This window comes from Populus alba, chromosome 5, assembly GCF_005239225.2.
Source record: "Populus alba chromosome 5, ASM523922v2, whole genome shotgun sequence".
NCBI lineage: Eukaryota > Viridiplantae > Streptophyta > Magnoliopsida > Malpighiales > Salicaceae > Populus > Populus alba.
Window position 1 is genome coordinate 3,145,387 of NC_133288.1, and position 20,879 is coordinate 3,166,265.

Here is a 20,879-nt window from a genome sequence, read left to right on the forward strand (position 1 = left end):
CCTTCACAGAATACATCTTGGTCTAAGAAGTCTAAAACTGTGGATGTCCGGGAATGTCCTGGTCTAAGAAGTCTCTTCCCTGCCTCTGTAGCCCTAAAACTTCCACAACTTGAAGAGCTTCAGATAGTAAATTGTGGAGTGGAGGAAATTGTTGCAAAGGATGAAGGACTAGAAGAAGGTCCTGAGTTTTTGTTTCCTAAAGTTACCCTTCTGCATCTTGTGGAATTACCAGAACTAAAGAGATTCTATCCGGGAATACATACATCAGAATGGCCGAGGTTGAAAACGCTTTGGGTGCGTGACTGTGAGAAAATTGAAATATTTCCTTCAGAAATGAAGTGCTCTCACGAAGCATGCAGGGAGGACCACATGGACATCGAAGGTCAGCAACCACTTCTCCCATTTAGGAAGGTATGATCCTCACCCCTATTCCAGGCACGTACACGCTCCACATCTTTCTAATTTTCACATAAACTTTCATTAGATACTCCACTTAATATCAAAAAGAACAAGTTATTGAAAAACACATAATATTTTTATAATTTTATAAAATATTATATTATTTAAAATTAATAAAACGAAATGATAGTTTAAAAATTCTCATCAATAATTAAAGCAAAAATAATAATACATAATACACACTATATTATTAAAATTAAAATAAGATAATAGTGAAGCATCTAAAACATTAAGTAAAAACTAAAAGGAAAATCTCACGAATTAAATAAGAAATAATGACCAAACTTTCAATGTGAGATAAAAAATACCTTTTGAAAGAATTTTCAAACTTGATTATTTATAATACATATAGCTTATATTTATATGAATTATTTTTTTAATTTTTTCATATGAAATATTAAAATTTAAAATATATATTTTTTTAATTTTTCTTAGTTGATTTAGGTTGACCCAGGATCAGCCGTGTAATCCGGGACCCAGCTTTTTGTTCGGGTCTGATAGCCATGACTGCTCTCTGTTAGCATGAAGTTACTGACAAGTCCTATATCAAGACATAATAAATATTCATATAATTATCTCACTCACTTATAAAATACAAAATTACAATGAATACTAGATGAAAGACTCAAAAATTCTATTGAGGATCATTGGAAATACCTATAACAAATATACAAAATATACTAGATCTTAAAACAAAATATATCAAAAAGAACATATTTTTTTTTAAATGTGTATTTTCTTCTAGCCAGAGACTCCTCTTGTTTTGTATTTTTTTTTAGTTGATTATTAACCCTTTTTAAAGTTTATTATATAAATATTAGAATAATATTTTATTTTTTCAATGTGGGATTTGAAGCCCTTTAATACACACACACATATACACATTATGTTTATAAGAAAAACATTATGTTTTTTTAAATGTGGGATAAAAAACCTTTTTGGTTTAAATACTTTCAACTTAAAAGGATAATATACTAATATAATATCTTTTTCAATGTGAGATAAAAAAAATATTTTGAAAGAATTTCAAACTTCATTATTTATAATATATATAGCTTATATTTACATGAATTATTTCTTAATTTTTTCATATGAAATATTAGAACTTAAATTATATATTTTTTTAATTTTTTCGAGTTGATTTAGGTTGACCCGGGATCACCCGTGTAACCCGGGACCCAACTTCTTTGGTTGGGTTTGATAGCCATGACTACTCTCTGTTAGCAAAGAAGTTACTGACAAGTCCTATATTAAGACATAATAAATATTTATATAATTATCAAAGCAATATATATTATATCAAATAAAATTTAATTCAACAGAATGTGAGTACAAATTCAAAAATAGACGAGTACTCGAAAAATAAAGCAGTATATATAAATATTCAAGTAATTAACTAGTCATAATCATCATATAATAAACATACATATTTATTTATATTACATGTATATTAAAGATTATCTCACTAAACCTAAAAAATACAGAACTACAATGAATACTAGATGAAAGACTCAAAAATCGTATTGAGGATTATTAGAAGTACCTATAACAAATATACGAAAATATACTAAAAAAAAAAAACCAAATAAAAGATTCCAATGCATAATAGAATCTAGGTTTAGTCTCCTAATTTTAGGGACTAAAACAATATTTTTTTCCAAATAGGGACCAAAATGTAATTTTACCAAAATTGGATGACCAAATTGTAATTATCAGAAATACATAACCATATTAAAATTTCACCCATAATCCATATTAAATTCTGTCCAGAGTCTCAATTTACATTTTAGGAAACCAAACTATAATTTTTTTTTCAAAGTGTAGGGACTAAATTGTAAAATCTCTAAAATAGAGGGACTAAAACTAAAAATTATTACAATTCAATTATCGAAGAGGTTCATGATCCTTAATCTCATAAGAATACTGTCCAAAATTCCAAAATACATTTCAGAGGTCAAATTATTATTTTCTAAAGTTGAGGGACTAAACTCTAATTTTTATTAATCAATGACTAAAATAAAATTTTATCATCTTCAACCTCGAGACCAATCTGACCAGATTTTCTAGTAAAGTTTAAATAAATTTCTTAACCCATAACAAATCAATTAAATAAATCAATTAACAAATTCAACACACTGAAAATCAATCATTTAAGTTTAAATCCGTAATAACTATGAATTAATCTTACTGTTATGATGACTGTTATGATTAATTAATGTTTTCCATTCAAGCAAGGTGAATTTGGTTGACATCTCCAATATTTTGGTGAATTAATGAAGCCTGATGACTTCTTTTGAGGGATACATATGTTGTATGATGTGTTCAATCTAAAAGCCATTGCCCCTCTGCGAAAACAGAATTCTTATTGAAAGATTGACAAAGCTTTTGCATTCATAACATTACAAAACTGAAGCCAGAGCTCACGTGACACGTGGCACAATTCATTTAGTCAAGTGTTCAGTTGATCTTTCTATGCACAACCTATAAACTTGTTAAGAAAACGTCAAGTCAAGCATGCTTTCTTTTGATTGGTTCTCAGATCTTCCCCAACTTGGAGGATTTAGGTTTGGAAAGCAAGGATGCATCGGCATTATTGAAATGTCCTGAATACTTCTTTCACAAACTCGAAGTTCTCGAACTATTATGCTTTGGTGATTCAACTTTTCTATTTGATCTCCTTCCAAGGTTCCCTAATATGGAAACACTTAATGTGCGACGTGGTACGTTCAAAGAGTTGCTCCCGTCTAGACTTGTTGGTATGGAGGAGCATGCAACAGTTCTTCCACCGATACGACGCTTATTTTTGGATTCTCTTCCTTACCTAGAGCATTTATGGAAGAGCAATTCCCAACTGGACCAAGCTCTGCAGACTCTTGAAACTCTAGTGGTACATGATTGCCGCAGTTTGATTTATTTAGCTCCATCGCGTGCTTCTTTCCAAAATCTAACAAATTTGGATGTGTGGGATTGCGAAAGATTAGTAAAATTGGTGACATCCACAACAGCAAAAAGTCTGGCGCAACTCACAAGAATGAGTATAAAGGACTGCGGTATGGTTACCGAAATAGTAGCAAACGAGGGAGAGGGAATAAAAGATGAAGATTTGTCCTTCAGCAAATTAGAAACATTAGAGCTTCATGGTTTACCAAGCCCTAACTAGCTTTTGCTCAGAAAAACACAGCTTTTGATTTTCCCATTCTGGTGAAAGTAACTGTCAGTCAATGTCCTGAGATGAAGTTTTTCTCCAACGGAGCGCTGAGCACTCCCAAGCTGCGGAGAGTTAAATTGACTATAGTGGACAAGAAAGGATCCTGGGTTGGAAATCTTAACACCACAATACAACAGTTGTCTGCACAAACGGTAAGTACCGACCAATCATTCCAATTTCTGCAAACCATGAAATAAGTAACGAGGTATCTAATTTTGCTTGTATTTAACTATTTCAGAAAGCTCAAATTGCTGAAAGTTCATCATCGTAAAAGCTTGAGATACATGCTTGCTCCCACCGATGGGTTTCGATCCCTGTGCAGCTCCTAGAGTTTGGAAGTAAAAGGAGAGAAAGGAAGAAAGGAGGGAGAAGAAGAGAGGAGCAGGAGAAATCAATTAATGATCTTCATAATTCTCGTCAAAACTGTGTAATGTAAAATACAATAACTATAAATAGGCAAAACTCCACCCAAACATTGATTTACAATTACTATAAATAAATGGTGTTTTCATGTAAAAATATTATAATTGTTAATTTTTTTTGTGGTAAAATTGTAATTTTTGGGTTTTTTTTTTAGAAAACAAGTTTTTTCAATATTTTTTTTATACTTGTTATTTTTAATCATTTTATATTTTGATTTATTTATCACCATTTTTATCTTTATTTTTTTTATTTTTTTTTTATTTTTTCCTTACATTTTTTTTTTAAATATTATTTTTTACACTTTAAATATTTATCACAATACTTGGTTTATCTCTGTACTTTTTTTTTTGTTTTTATCTTTATTTTTTTATAATTTTTTTCTTTACATTTATTTTTTAACTATTATATGTAGAACACTTTTTTTATTTCTTTTATATTTTATTAACACATGATATTTACTACAATTTATTATTTATAAGAATCAATTTTTTGATTCACGGTTATATTTTCTTACTTGATGTTGAAAAACACATCAATAACACCTATACATTAATTATTTTTGTGTTAAAAAATATAGTTGACTTACAACAAGACGAGTCAAATTGATGCATGGACACTTTATTTTTTACATTTATTGACACAAATGGTTCTCAAAGTATTTAATTAAATGCATGCGTAAATCTTTTTGATTTATAATTAGAATTTAAATAAAAAAAACACATTTAAAAAGTTTGTATATTTTTTTTGGTTAAAAAACATTATCCAACCTGTGATAAAATGCAAGTCAAGTTACTAGTAACTTACTAAATAAAATATATTCACATGAAGATAAATCAAACCAATAATAAAACCAAATGAAATGTAATAAAATAGTCTTAACTCTAATCTCTAAAGCAAAGAATGATTGGTTGAGCTATATTTTCTATCATCTTCAATTATGCATGTTTGAGATGGGTCTTGTGTCTTGTTTCAAAGTTTTTTGGTGCATGTCTAGGTTTTACTTTTTCGCCAAGTCATTGATTCGATATATCTGGCTCTTTTATCCATGTCTGAACTAACCCTTGATGTGAAAGTCAAGAACACAAATTACAATACATCTGTGGCTTCAGCCAATGCATCAAGCACGCACCCGGGTCAAGGACCACCCCGTTTTCCGGAGTATGTTGTTTGTTATCCTTGCTTCCCTGTAGATGATTTTTTTTATATATATAGGGTAACCAGATAAACAGTTCTAATACATGTACAGAAAAGAATTCATACCAAGCTAGCAGATGAGCTGGCCAAATTTTACCTGTCGAACAGTAAGTTCTGTTTTGAACTTGTTCTTCTCATTATAATTGTCCTTTATAGCCTTCTTGAAAACACTCTCAGTGATTGGAAAACAGTCCTTGTGAACAGCAAACCGCACCTGGAGCTCACTAACATCAGAATGCAGATCCTGTAAAGTTGATGAGAAAACAGTAATGCTACAAAAGAGAAGTCTGCCTCATAAATTAAAATAAAACCTGAAATGGGAAGGAACCACCAAAAGCCTTGGGCTCCAATTTTACTCCACCAGCAGAGGATGCTTCATAGATACCATACATAAGTTTCAGATCAAAATCATACAGGAAAAGCTTAAGTCCAGGTTTCACACCCAATATGAGTTCCTTTTTATTCATTGTGACACCCATGACACGATAGAGGAAACAATCTGGCTTGGTTTTTGCACTGCACATAAAGATCATACCACCAAGCTTTTCTTGCTTCTTCTCATCCTGTCCATTCTTTTCTTTCTCATCAAGTTTTCCTTCGTTTTTTTTATTCATCGAGCTTTTGTCAACCAAGACACCATGCTTTTCTCCACTCTTTTGGTTCTTTTGACCCTTATTTGACCCAACAAATCTTTCTTGGTTCTTTCGAATCTCTTGGCCTTTCTCAATGCGCTCTTTCTTAGAAACATTCTTTTCACTCGAATTCAGGTTATTAGCTTCACCATGCTCATTTCTGTTTCTTTCTCCCTTGCCTTGTATGATATCTTTATTCTTCTTTCTGTTTCTTCCTTGAGATTTTGGACTGCTTTTAGCTTTCTTGGACTTCAAAGAATTGTTAGCTGAAGGTTTCTCTATGGTTTTAGATTTGGCCCTCAATGATTTGGGGGTTCTTTTTCTGGATGATTGACCTTTAGTTAATGCATCCACAAGATTTCCATCTCCATTGTTGTTTATTTCAGATTGTAACTTAGTCGATGCTTCAATAGGATTCTCAGTTTCCATATTGTTATTCTCAGTTGACTGCAATTTTGTGGAGGCTTCAGCCAGCTCAGCTTCTGTATCATTAATCTCTTGTTCCATCCCCTGCCAAGCAATCACGTGTCCCAATCCCAATATTGACCCTGCAGATGAAATAAAAAAGCAAAAAACAAAAACATCTTTAAATTGATTCGATATGATTTTCAATTCTTTACAATGTTAACCTATGCTATTTACAAATACATCTTGGAAGAGAATCTTGATTTTAGGAATTATGGCTTATTTTATGAACTAGAATGTTAATTAGAAATCTACATAAGCTGTTTAACAGTAAATGCCTCATCACATTCTCATTCTGTGTACTGTAAACAAGCCATTTCACTGGTAACGTAGAAACCCAAAGAAACCTAGCTAACCAATAATAAGATTGAGTTTCTTATCCTCCTAGTCCTTCACACTCCTTCAGTTCTTTACCATGCATTTGTGTAAAGGTTGCAATACCTGAATATGACACACCATTCAATTCCCTCTAAAATAAAAATAAGAGCAAACCCTGTATATGATTAACTATTTCCAGTTAAAGAGAACCCATTACACTGTTTTTCCCTGATAAGATTAGTTTAATAACTGTTTTTACTATCTCCATAAATGCTTGGTGAAAGAAACCAATTCTAGTGATGTGTACCATCCTACTCTGCACGCATATAGCTATACCTTCAAATGCTCAAAGACCAAATAATTTGCACACAATATTTTCCTCTCCTCCGGGACACAACATTTCAGGATTGCCTCATTCACAAAAAGAAAAAAACATAAATCTCAATCCTCACTACTGTAAAAACTACGTTACTTCTCAAAGCTCAAAGTAACAAATTCATACCAAACAAAATACTCAAAACAACTGACTCTCAACTCTAAACACTCCTAACACAACACGAAAACCACAATGCATTTAAACAATCCTAAACCCAATAACCACTAATTCCAGATACTTTACAAACACCATGCCAAGCTTCTACTACATGGCTCCTCGCCGACTCAGCAGCTTAAAAAATCAACCCTGATAAAAAAGAGATAAAAATTCCTAACATTCCGATTAATAAAAAACCTAACACAGTTCAACCAATTCTATTCAAACAAAAAACTAACTCTAAAAAGAAAAAAACTTCCCCAGTCTACCAATTCAAAAGGGCAACAAACGCAAAAAGATCAATGGAAACCAATAAGAAATCCCGCCCAAAAATCGAATTAAACACATAAAACTGACAAAACCCAGAATTCTTCTATCTTAAGCCGAAAAACCTAGTTCGATTTTTCAATCAACACAAGCTGAAACCAGAAACCAGAAACAATTTATAATTCAAATAACAAAAACGTTAAAAACTTTACCTTTGATTTCTTCCAGTTTTCTCTGCGTTTTATCAACAAAACAGAAAGTGGGTTATGGTAAAATCAAAGTGGATTCCAGACAGGGATTTTTTTATTGCAAGGTGAAATAAGTTCCAGTTATTGTAGAAAGAAGAAATAGAAAGAGGAGCCAGAGATACGAAATGAGTGTAAGATATATAGGTCATATATAGTGGCATTTCTTACGAGTGTAATTGTGGCATTTCTTTTTGTTTTAACAGTTTATTATGGCGTTGGAAATTCATTCCGTAGTTTTAGCTCCACATGTTGCACAGGTTGTGTCATGAATTCCTTATTTCATTTGCTGCTATACTCTTGTCTCTGTCATTAATGGTTTTCTGGTGTTCACAGTGGCTGCTGAGCTCATACAACACTCAATTACTTCTGCTGGTGTTTCTTGTCATAGTTTCTCTATTGTTGGCTGGATTTTTTGGGTACCATGCCAACCTTTGTCTCACAAACACTACAACAAATGAGGTCTAGTTCATTTACATGTACTCTTTCATATAGTTTTGTTGTTTTCATTTCATATATGATTAGGCTGGATGTCGATGCTCTTTTAAATGTGGTTTTTTCCATTTCTCTCAGATATAGGATGAGGCGGAATTTGGCCAGTAATTAACATCATAGGAGAAGGCTTTTTTGTAACTTTTTGACTCCATTGCAGCAGCTTTACCTGATGGGCAAAATACGGAAAAGTTAACCGTGTCAAGCCATGAAAACGAATACAGATATAAATTTCCCGGCTTGGTACATGTAATACCTGCACTTTCTCCTCTTCAAGCTTCCTAATGTTTTGTCCAACCATGAGTTTTCCATAAGGGTAGCAATTAACATAGAAACTTCTGAAATCAGAAGATTTATTGATTTGTTTGGCGGGTGTTATGGTTTGTTATTGTGCTTCCATATTTAAAAGAGGGATAGGGAGCATTGGGAGAAAGGGCTGGGGGGTTTAGAAGTGCTAGAATTAAGTAAGGATGTTGAAAATTGCAAGAACCTTGGCTATAATCTCTAGATTTTAATATGCTTTTGTTCAACTCTAAATATGATGACTCCAACCAGTTGATCATGTTGTTTAAATTCCCTTGTGGTATTTATAGACAACCATAGCCACCCTCTATCTCTCCATGCGCGCACAATTTTTTTGGATTAACCGGTGCTCTCAGTATTGGAATCTCATCTACTAGGTTAATACTGTAATCCTGAAACTTGTGGTCACTGCTTTTTGCTGGAATTACAGACCTTCAAGTGGGAAGACTACATAAGCTGGCAAAGGAAGCTAAATGAAGCAAGGGTTAGCGCTGCAGCACTTAAAGCAAGCATCAGTGGGATGAGCAGTGAAACAAAGCGTCCAGAGAGCAAATGTAAATCCTTTTTCCGGAGATCGCCCCTCGAAGATTCTCAGGTGGTAGCCAAGGAAAACAAGTATGACAAGGGGTTCTTTCACAACATGTTTGAGGTCCTTTTCCCGCTATCAATGAGACCATCATTTTCGAAAACGAAATCAAAGCCTTCCTGAGACATCTCCAATCAGGCGTTAACTCAGCTGTCACGCGCACATGGTTGGCCATGGCCTCAAAGGGGATCAAGCGCTGTGGGAATGTCTGGATCACCACATCACACTGTTCATTGCTATTGACCAAAGGATTGTAGGAGTGCCCCATTGCGCAGTTGCATCTGGTAATGGACAGATTGGTGTAACTATAGATCTACATCTCATTTAGTAAGAACAGCACTAGAAAATTTTACTCGAAAATGAAGAGGACATAGTGAAATACATGCAACACATAACACTAGAGAGCCTTAATGGCCATCAGAACACATACACTCAATGCCTGTGAGAAAACTCGCTTGATTTGTACCTTGCCTTTTGCATTACTGTAGCAGTGATCATATAAATCTTTTCAAAATCTCCGTGCAGATATGGAGGGACCTTTGCTTTTATGAAGATAAATGTAATGTTTTGAAATTAATAAGATAGAAGATCACAACAAAGCCCTTGGAGGTTTAAAAGTGGGTATACATAAATAAGGGTATAGTAGTAATTGGATAAATAGTTGATATATATAAATAGAAAAAAAAAAAAAGGAGAGAGAGCTGAAATTGAAAGCAAACCGTGAGAGAGAAGAGGGAGGAAGAAGAAGAAGAGAAAGGAAGGGAAAATAAGGGAAAAAGGAAGAGATTTGGAGGAAATAAGTGAAAAAGGTAAGATTTAGGTTGTTTAATGTGTATAATATGTTAATTAAGTTTTAATTTCAGTTTTGATGAATGTTAGAGTTTTGAGAATTTGTGTTTTTGGTTTAATTGATGAATTAAATTGAAGATTAGGGGTTGATTGTTGTGGGTAATTGATTATTAAGTTGATTATGGAAGATTATGATGATTTTGAGTTATGGTTTTGTTTGAATGATGAATTTGTGTTAGAAATCAGGGGATAACAGTAGGTGATCTGTTGAAATTCTGGGTTTGAGGTTGAAGATGACGAAAATTCAATTTGGTCCCTCAATTTCCGAAAATTACAGTTTAGTCCCCGAACTTTGGAAAATTACAAATTGGTCCCTGGAGCATATTCCGAGATTCTGAACAGAATACCATATGAATTATGGACATAATTACTGTATAGATAAGAGAATTTAACACTTTCAATTTAGTCCTCCAATTTGACAAAAAGTACGATTTGACCCTAAAAATTTAGTAAAATTCCAGAATGATCCCTGAAGCATAATGATACATCCTGGATAGAATTGAGGATTAATTAAGGTCAGAATTTCAGTATATTCATGGATTTATGACAAATTTCAGTTTGGTCCTCCATTTGACAAAAGTTACAATTTGGCCCTAAAAATATGGAAAAATTCCAGATTAGTCCCTAGCTGTAATATTAGCTTTTGCAGATTAGTTTGATGAATAATTAAGGGTTATTTAGTGAATTATTACCAATTTTATTAGTTGATTTTATTATGGATTAGATTTCGGGAAAACCGTTAGATTTTGGGTTTTTAAGAAAAATTGACTAATTAGTTTAAAAACATATAGGGTTACATAATACACCCTTAGTTAAGTGTATTAAATATGTTAAATATTCTTTCGAGTCGTTTTTGAATATGTCTCCTTTGTATTCAGATAATCCTGATATTCTGCCGGCAGGACGTCAATAGGATTTCCTTCGGTTTCAGCTTGTGAGTGTTGTTTGCTTTTGAGTCAGGTGAGTGGATAATTTTCCATATGCATGAGAAATATTATAAATATTTGATTTGTTAATATGAATTGGATCATGCTTCTTGATAATATATATGCTGATTATTATCCTTGATATGATAAAGCATGATCAATTATTGAATCTGATTTCTTGATATGAACCAATATGATTTGACTTCTGAATTGATGGCTCCTCATTTGATTGATGTCATGAGTTGAGCTTTGAGATATGGATATGTTTGTTTGATTATGATTATGAACCTATGGTATGTCAGTCAGAATACCCATGCTAACAGGGTAGTGTTAGTCTTTGTGCACATCGTATCTGAACCCTAGTTGGTCGGGGGAGTCACCAACCTGTGTGGACCGATCATCCCACAGTACGGAGCCTCATGCTCATTGCATTTTGATTTTCTGACGAGTTTTACCATATGATATTCTTGTTATGGCCTATTTGATAAACCTTCGTATAAGAACTAAAGCCATACTTGTATATATATTTTTCATTGTTATATTACCTCGTGTATGTATATTGAGCGTTATCTACTCACTGAGTTGTTGAACTCACCCTCTCATTATTTATCCTTTTCAGGCTTATAGCTTGATAGCAGGTTACTTTTGTTAAACCTTCCGAACCTGCCTTTTGGTTGTAATTTGTACTTTTCATTTGTGTCAAGTTAGTGCTCCAAAACTATGAAATGATATTAACTCTTGTACTAAGACAATTACATTATCTTATGAAGTTGTTTGTTGTTAATTCTGGGTTAAACTCTGATTGAGTTGTTTAAAGGATTGTATATAAGTTTTGGGTTCGCATAGGTTTGGAACCTTGGAGGGGAACCTTGCCTATGTGCCGGTCATGGATCCGGGATTCGGGTCGTGACAATAAATGTGAAAATGAGTAAAAATAATCGACTTATTCGAGCACGAAGGGGAAGGCCATGCCATAACTTATAAAGGGTTAATTATATTTTAGTCAATCCAGTTTAGTAAAACTAACTAATCAGTCATCTTAGTTAAAAAAAATATATATTTAATCCTTATGCTCTTAAATAAATTTACAACTTGATTCTTCTCGTCTATTTCACTTTCTTTTCCAACTTATTTTGACTTTTTTTTTTTTTAATTTTAAGAATTAAAAAAAAGCAGATAGAAAAAAAAAACGATGAGCATAGGAAACCATTTTTTTGAAAAAAATAGTACTAAATTAGGCGTGGTCAACATCGATCGAAGGGCTATTTAATAATTTCTCATGCTATACTATAAGGTCAAATTAATTTATTGTGATATACTACAAAGACTATGGTGTCATTAACTCGATTTATATTCATATATAAGAAATTTACATATTTATAACTTTTTCTAACACAAATAAAAAATAATTTGTGGAGTCTTGTTTTTTTCTTTCTTAAGATTACCTTGATTAAACTAAACTTGTTCGATAAATGTAAAATATTTTGTTTTTTTTTTCCATAGCCTATATACTTTACTCCATTTAAATTGATCATGAAAAATATCACCTGAACCTTTAATAAAATAGATACAAACTACAAAGGATTGAAAATTATAAATGCAAATTGGTATAAAAATCAGGAAGCTTCCATTTAAGCTGGGGTGGATGGACCCTCCACTGATCCAGGAATTCGTGAAAATCAATATGAAATATTAACTGTAATCTAAAGGGGATGTAGCTCAAATGGTAGAGCGCTCGCTTTGCATGCGAGGGGTTCGATCCCCTGCATCTCCATTTCTGTTTTTTATTGGCTTGAATGGAGTATTCAAGCTAAAACAATATTGTGTTCTGGAAGACACTGCTATAACTGGAGGGTTGAAGAAATTCCAACTGCCAAGTGAATTGGGGAAGCTGACTTGAAGGGAACATGAACTCTGTAGTCTGTACAGAGAAGTGAGGACATGAAGGGATTTAGGATTTATTTGTTTTCACCTTTAAAAGCATTTTTAAAAAAGTTTAAAGTTTTTTTATTAATTTTAAATTGATATGTTTTTAGTGTTTTTAAATCATTTTGATATATTAATATTAAAAAATAATTTTTTAAAAATAAAAAACATCATTAACATTTATTTTAACTTAAAAAATTATTTAAAAAGTAACCTACTTAAATTGCCAAACAAGCTTTTAAAGTTTAGATAAGTCAGTGTTCATACCTTCATACCAGAGCTCAAGAAATTCTATTCAGGAAGACACCGGCACATTTGAAAGAAATTATGTGTGAAAAATTGGAGGTATTTGATTCAGAACATACATAGGAACACACCCTTTCCTCTTTTTTGTTTTCTCTGCTATAATCCATTTCCATCGCAAGATCTCATTGGACGAAATTTTAGACAACAATTACATATGATTCAAAAAGAGACCCACCTGTTTATGCTGCAATTATTTTGTCTTCCAAATACCTTTTGAAGTGAGACACTTTCTACAATTATTTTTATTTAGATTTTCTAAATCTTGAAAAATTTCACATTCAGTATAATAAAAAAGATATAATTTTTTTTTTATCTGGGTTGAAAGAGCTTTATTATTAAAAAATAATTAGCTTGCTAGCTGTTTTCATTTTTAGATTTAAATTAAGTACTATTTCAGATTTTTTTCCCACTCGTTTTATGAAGGAAAGACGCACCCTTTCAAGTTTTCAACTATACAGAGAATAATCATTAAGCCATCCACTGTTGCTCTCATCCATTCCCTTGCCTTCTCACTGCTGATAAACCTCAGTTGTTTATAATCTGCAGTAATATTTTCACCTCTGCTCACTGGTCTGAAGTCACTGCTTTGTTGATTAGCTGAAACCAAGAGATAAGCTTGCTTAAAGACTTTTCCTTTTTTCTTCTTTTATCACTTGATTCCAGAGACCCCTTGATGTTAATTTGCTGTTCATCTTGATTGCTTTTTATCTTGATTGCTTTCTTTCTTTCTTTGTTACTTTATGCTTTTGAAAAGCTGTTTATTATTTATGCTTTTTATCTTGATTGCTTTCTTTCTTTCTTTGTTACTTTATGCTTTTGAAAAGCCTCTTCTTTGCTGCTTGTTTATTATTTGTGTTGTTTTTGCTTTATTAATGTTAGCTAATCAACCTATGAAGTTCTACAGCAGTATTATTTAGATCTTTGTCTGCTAATCAATCCATGCCTCTCCCTACTTAATATAATCCACCAATGCTACTTTTTCCCAGTTCTGATCAGTCAAGAAAAATTTCACATTCAGTATAATAAAAAAGATATATATATATTTTATCTGATTACTAGATTGAAAGAGCTTTATTAATAAAAACTAATTAGCTTGCTAGCTTTTTTCATTTTTAGATTTAAATTAAGTACTATTTCAGTTTTTTTTTTCAATTTTTCTTGTTGCTTTCTTATTTTTTTAAGATTAATATTTTCAATTTAATTAGTTGGGATATTTTTTTATATTTAATTAATATTTTTTAAAAATTATAAAAATACAGATTTTTCAAAAAATATCAAAGATTTCATTTTTCTCCATAATCAAGGACTTGGCAGAGTTCAATTGGTTAGTTCTCCAAAGTGTGCCCCTAGTTCCTGTAGCAATGCAGCAAGCCAAGTTGTTCCTCACTGTTTATAGATGTTGTGCACTTGCTTATTCGGCAGAGTTCAATCGGTTAGTTCTCCAAAGTGGGCCCCTAGATTCTGTAGTAAGTCAAGTTGTTATTTTTCTTTTTTTCCCACTCTTTTTATGAAGGAAAGATGCGCTCTTTCAACTAGACAGAGAATAATCATTAAGCCATCCACTGTTTCTCTCATCCATTCCCTTGCTTTCTCATTGCTGATAAACCTTTACAATCTGCAGTAATATTTGCACCTTTGCTCACTGGTCTGAAGTCACTGCTCCGTTGATTAGCTGAAATCAAGAGGTACGCTTGCTTAAAGACTTTTCCTTTTTTCTATTTTTATCACTTGATTCCAGAGACCCCTTGATGTTAATTTTCTGTTCATCTTGATTGCTTTCTTTCTTTGTTTGTTACTTTATGCTTTTGAAAAACCTCTGCTTTGCTGCTTGTTTATTTTTTGTGTTGTTTTTGCTTTATTAAACCTCAGCTGTTTATAATCTGGAGTAATATTTGCACCTCTGCTCACTGGTCTGAAGTCACTGCTCTGTTGATTAGCTGAAACCAAGAGGTATGCTTGCAGACTTTTCCTTTTTTCTTCTTTTATCACTTGATTCCAGAGACCCCTTGATGTTAATTTGCTGTTCATCTTGATTGCTTTCTTTCTTTCTTTGTTACTTTATGCTTTTGAAAAGCCTCTGCTTTGCTGCTTGTTTATTATTTGTGTTGTTTTTGCTTTATTAAACCTCAGCTGTTTATAATCTGCAGTAATATTTGCACCTCTGCTCACTGGTCTGAAGTCACTGCTCTGTTGATTAGCTGAAACCAAGAGGTATACTTGCTTAAAGACTTTTTCTTTTTTCTATTTTTATCACTTGATTCCAGAGACCCTTTGATGTTAATTTGCTATTCATCTTGATTGCTTTCTTTCTTTCTTTGTTACTTTATTCTTTTGAAAAGCCTCTGCTTTGCTGCTTGTTTATTATTTGTGTTGTTTTTGCTTTATTAATGTTAGTTGACTTGCAATAAAGAAATCCTTTTGCTGTTCATTTCTGATTTAGTTCCAGAAGATTTGAAAAGTTTCCTTTTGATTTAATTTGTTCATTGCAGTTCCTTGATTGCTTGATTCCAGAAAAGAAGAAGAGATAAGTTTCATTGGACATGGAAATTGTGATTTCTATTGTAGCCAAAGTTGCTGAGCTGTTAGTTGTTCCCATTAAGAGACAGATTGGTTATGTAATTGATTGCAATACCAATATTCAGAACTTAAAAAATGAAGTTGAGAAGCTGACAGATGCAAAAACAAGGGTGATTCATTCTATAGAGGAGGCTAAAAGTAAAGGGGAAGAGATTGAAGTTGACGTTGAGAACTGGCTGGGAAGAGTTGACGGGGTCATTGAAGGGGGAGGTGGTGTTGTTGGAGATGAATCAAGTACGAAGTGCTTCATGGGTTTGTGTCCTGATCTAAAGATACGTTATCGGTTGGGTAAAGCAGCGAAGAAGGAGTTGACGGTTATTGTTGATCTCCAGGAAAAAGGGAAATTTGATGGAGTTTCTTACCGTGCTGCTCCATCGGGTATAGGGCCTGTCAAGGACTATGAGGCCTTTGAATCAAGAGATTCTGTAGTAAATGCTGTTGTGGATGCATTGAAGGATGGTGCCGTGAACATGGTTGGGGTATATGGGATGGGTGGTTTGGGGAAGACCACACTTGTGTTGAAGGTTGCTGAACAAGTCAAGGAGGGTAGGCTGTTCGATAAGGTGGTTCTGGCACTTGTGTCACAGACTCCAGACATCAGAAGAATTCAAGGTGAAATAGCAGATGGGCTAGGACTCAAATTGGATGCAGAGACTGATAAAGGAAGGGCAAGTCAACTATGCGAGGGATTGAAGAAAATGACTAGAGTACTTGTAATTCTTGATGATATTTGGAAAGAACTTAAATTGGAGGATGTTGGAATTCCTCACGAAGGATGCAAGATACTCATGTCTTCAAGAAATGAATATGTACTGTCTCGCGAGATGGGTGCAATAAAAAATTTCCCGATTCAATTTTTGCCTCCAAAGGAAGCATGGAATTTTTTCGAAAAGATGGTGGGGGTTACTGTTAAAAATCCTAGTCTACAACTTGTTGCTGCTGAAGTAGCCAATAGATGCGCAGGTTTGCCGATTTTACTTGCTACAGTTGCGAGGGCACTGAAAAACAAAGATTTATATGCTTGGAAGGACGCCTTGAAACAGCTAACAAGGTTTGATAAAGATGAAATTGACAAACGAGTTTACTCGTGTCTAGAACTGAGTTACCAAAATTTGAGAGGTGATGAAATCAAGTCATTGTTCTTGCTTTGTGGGCAATTACGATCTAATAATATTTTAATCTCAAACTTGTTAAGGTATGGTATAGGCTTGAATTTGTTTAAGGGACGTTCCACATTGGAAGAAACAAGAAACAGACTGCATACATTGGTGGATGAGCTTAAAGCCTCTTGTTTGTTGCTAGAAGGTGACAATGATGGAAGCGTGAAAATGCATGATGTTGTTCAAAGTTTTGCCATCGATGTTGCATCAAGGGACCACCATGTGCTTGTTGTGGCAGATGAACTCAAAGAATGGCCAACCAATGATGTGCTTCAACAGTGCAGTGGAATCTCTTCGCCTTACCGGAAAATTCCTGATCTTCCTGCAATATTAGAATGTCCAAATCTCAGGTCGTTTATACTGCTGAACAAGGATCCCTCACTGCAAATACCAGACAACTTTTTCAGAGAAATGAAGGAGCTTAAAGTCTTGGGTCTTACAGAAGTTAATCTTTCACCACTGCCTTCGTCACTTCAATTTCTTGAGAACCTTGAAACGCTGTGTTTGGATCATTGTGTTTTGGAAGATATATCTATAGTTGGAGAGCTAAAGAAGTTGAAAGTTCTCAGCTTAGTTAGTTCTAATATTGTTCGTTTGCCAAGAGAAATAGGAAAATTAACTCGTCTGCTACTTCTAGATTTGAGCAATTGTGAAAGGCTTGAAGTAATATCACCAAATGTCCTTTCTTCCTTGACCCGGTTAGAAGATTTATATATGGGAAACAGCTTTCTGAAATGGGAGGCTGAAGGACCAAGCAGTGAAAGAAACAATGCTTGCCTGTCAGAATTGAAGCTTCTGTCAAACTTAATTACCTTAGACATGCAAATTACAGATGCAGATCATATGCCCAAGGACTTGTTTTTGTGCTTTCAAAACTTGGAAAGGTTCAGAATATTCATTGGAGATGGGTGGGACTGGTCTGTTAAGTATGCAACCCCAAGAACTTTGAAACTGAAGCTCAATACAGTTATTCAGTTGGAGGAGGGGGTGAACACGCTGCTGAAGATCACTGAAGAACTTCATTTGCAAGAACTGAATGGTGTTAAGAGTATCCTCAATGACTTAGACGGGGAAGGTTTCTGTCAGCTGAAGCATCTTCACGTCCAAAATTGTCCTGGAGTTCAATTTATCATCAACTCGATGAGGATGGGTCCTCGAACTGCTTTTCTGAACTTGGACTCACTGTTTCTTGAAAAGTTGGATAACTTGGAGAAGATCTGCAATGGCCACCTTATTGCAGAGTCGCTTGGAAACTTGAGAATTTTGAAGGTAGAAAGTTGTCATAGGTTGAAGAATTTATTTTCAGTCTCCATGGCAAGAAGACTTGTGCGACTTGAAGAAATCACAATAATTGATTGCAAGATCATGGAAGAGGTTGTTGCTGAAGAAAGTGAGAATGATACTGCTGACGGTGAACCGATAGAGTTCACTCAATTACGTAGACTGACACTGCAACGTCTGCCTCAGTTCACAAGCTTTCACTCTAATAGAAGGCAGAAGCTATTAGCAAGTGATGGGAATGAGCTTGGGACTTCCATGTCACTGTTCAATACAATGGTCTGGTTTGCTCTTTTAACAAGCTATTATTTGTCGTTTTAACCTCAAAAAATAAAAACCCATTCTCATGAGTAGACAAATTAAGGGCTTTGATTTTTTTTTTTTTTATCTCGCTGAAAAATAAAAAGAACTTGATAAAACAAAATATGTGCATGCAGGTTTTATTCCCCAATTTGGAGGACCTGAAGCTCTCCTCCATCAAAGTGGAAAAGATATGGCACGACCAACCTGCTGTGCAGCCTCCCTGTGTTAAAAACTTAGCAAGCATTGTTGTGGAGAGTTGTAGTAAATTAAACTATTTATTGACATCTTCTATGGTCGAAAGTCTTGCTCAACTCGAAAGGCTTGAAATACGGAATTGCGAGTCCATGGAAGAAATAGTTGTTCCAGAAGGAATCGGAGAAGGCAAAATGATGCTATTCCCTAAACTACTCCGCCTAGCGCTCATTGGTCTGCCGAAACTCACAAGATTCTGCACCCTATGGAATGCCATGAGCAAACCTGACAACACAAAATCAGCTCTCTTCGATGACAAGGTGGTTTTATTTCAAAAGCATGCTTAATTTGTGAGCTTGCCTCACACGTGTATTTTGTTTCCATGTTTTACCCCAATCTATTAACAGAATGGAATTGTTACTGCAGGTTGCATTCCCTGACTTGGAGGTATTTCTAATTGGCGAAATGGATAATTTGAAGGTGATATGGCACAATGAACTCCATCCTGATTCCTTTTGCAAAATAAAGAGACTGGAGGTTAGGGGTGGAAAGAATTTACTGAATATTTTCCCTTCCAGTATGCTGAGAAGATTCCATAATCTAGAGTATCTGATTATATATGGTTGTGATTCAGTAGAAGAGATTTTTGATCTCCAAGCGCTCATAAATGTGGAACAAAGACTTGCTGTTACAGCCTCTCAATTGAGACTTGTGCTTCTATGGAATCTTCCACAGCTGAAGCATGTTTGGAATAGGGATCCACAAGGAATTCTTTCCTTCCATAACCTATGTACTGTGGATGTCCAGGAATGTCCTGGTCTAAGAAGTCTCTTCCCTGCCTCTATAGCCCAAAACCTTCCACAACTTGAACAGCTTCAGATAGATACTTGTGGAGTGGAGGAAATTGTTGCAAAGGATGAAGGACTAGAAGAAGGTCCTGAGTTTTTGTTTCCTAAAGTTACCGATCTGCATCTTGTGAAATTACCAGAACTAAAGAGATTCTATCCGGGAATACATACATCAGAATGGCCGAGGTTGAAAACGCTTCGGGTGATTGACTGTGAGAAAATTGAAATATTTCCTTCAGAAATAAAGTGCTCTCACGAACCAAGCAGGGAGGACCACATGGACATCGAAGGTCAGCAACCACTTCTCTCATTTAGGAAGGTATGATCCTCACCCCTATTCCAGGCACGTACACGCTCCACATCTTTCTAATTTTCACATAAACTTTCATTAGACCGTTAATATCACAACTCGAATCTTAGGTAATTAAAGCAGCATATATCTTTCTAAAATTCAACTTTCTATGTAGATTCAAGAATACATGAGTACTCGAAAAATAAAACAGTATATATAAATATTTTAGTAATTAACTAGTCATAATCATCATAATAAACAAACATATTATTTTTATTATATGTATATTAAATATTATCTCACTCGCCTATAAAATAAAGAACTAAAATGAATATTAGATGAAAAACTTTAAAAATCCTATTAAGGATTATTAGAAATACCTATAATAAATACATGAAATATGCAAAAAAAAAAAAACCAAATAAAAGATTCCAATGCATAATAGAAACCAGGTTTGGTCTCCTAGTTTTTAGGTACTAAAAGATAATTTTTCCAAAACAAGGACCAAAATGTAATTTTACCAAAATTGGATAACCAAATTGTAATTATCAGAAATACATAACCATACTGAAATTTCACCCATAATCCATATTAAACTCTGTCCAGAATCTCAATTTACATTTTAGGAACCAAACTATAATATTTTTCAAAGTTTAGGGACTAAATTGTAAATCTTCAAAATAGAGGGACTAAACTAAAAATTACACAATTCAATTATCGAACAGGGGTTCATCATCCTTAATCTCATAAGAATACTGTCCAAAATTCCGAAATACATTTCAGAGGTCAAATTATTATTTTCTAAGGTTGAGGGACTAAACTCTAATTTTTATTAATGAAGGACCAAAATAAAATTTCATCATCTTCAACCTCGAGACCATTCTGACCAGATTTTCTAGTAAAGTTTAATAATAATGATGAATTAATCTCACTGTTATGATTAATTATGTTTCCATTCAATCAATGAAGCATGGTGACTTCTTTTGAGGGATACATATGTTGTATGATGTGTTCAATCTAAAAGCCACTGCAGAAAGAGAATTCTTATTGAAAGACTGACAAAGCTTTTGCATTCATAACATTACAAAACTGAAGCCA

The 20,879-nt window shown here is 33.8% G+C and overlaps 3 protein-coding genes across 21 annotated transcripts in view; 2 read left to right on the top strand and 1 right to left on the bottom strand.

The window, feature by feature from the left end:
• The window catches only part of LOC118051423 (probable disease resistance protein At4g27220), a 33,849-nt gene that overhangs the window by 11,674 nt on the left and 1,296 nt on the right, over positions 1-20,879 (top strand). Inside the window, exons 1-7 of one of the 17 annotated variants that reach the window (XM_073409039.1) lie at positions 14,508-14,597; positions 14,753-14,816; positions 15,001-15,081; positions 15,279-15,342; positions 15,621-18,425; positions 18,584-18,961; positions 19,068-19,808. In XM_073409039.1, the coding sequence (XP_073265140.1) occupies positions 15,672-18,425; positions 18,584-18,961; positions 19,068-19,808 (3,873 nt within the window). In that variant the 5' untranslated portion in view covers positions 14,508-14,597; positions 14,753-14,816; positions 15,001-15,081; positions 15,279-15,342; positions 15,621-15,671. The other 16 variants (XM_073409045.1, XM_073409049.1, XM_073409044.1 and 13 more) reach the window with 16 other exon arrangements.
• The window catches only part of LOC118051427 (uncharacterized), a 29,607-nt gene that overhangs the window by 2,557 nt on the left and 6,171 nt on the right, over positions 1-20,879 (bottom strand). Inside the window, exons 2-3 of one of the 3 annotated variants that reach the window (XM_035062072.2) lie at positions 5,596-6,464; positions 5,382-5,498 (exon numbers count right to left, since the gene is read on the bottom strand). The exons of 1 other annotated variant lie outside the window; for it this stretch is intronic. In XM_035062072.2, the coding sequence (XP_034917963.1) occupies positions 5,382-5,498; positions 5,596-6,423 (945 nt within the window). In that variant the 5' untranslated portion in view covers positions 6,424-6,464. Of the gene's footprint in view, positions 1-5,381; positions 5,499-5,595; positions 6,465-7,035; positions 7,548-20,879 lie in introns of those variants that run through there. One more of the 3 variants, XM_073409057.1, reaches the window with a different exon arrangement.
• On the top strand, positions 7,941-9,628 carry LOC118051477 (probable protein S-acyltransferase 17). Its single transcript, XM_035062130.2, has 3 exons — positions 7,941-8,003; positions 8,080-8,205; positions 8,969-9,628. The coding sequence occupies exons 1-3, from the start codon at positions 7,956-7,958 to the stop codon at positions 9,245-9,247; spliced, it is 453 nt and encodes a 150-aa protein (XP_034918021.2). The 5' UTR covers positions 7,941-7,955; the 3' UTR covers positions 9,248-9,628.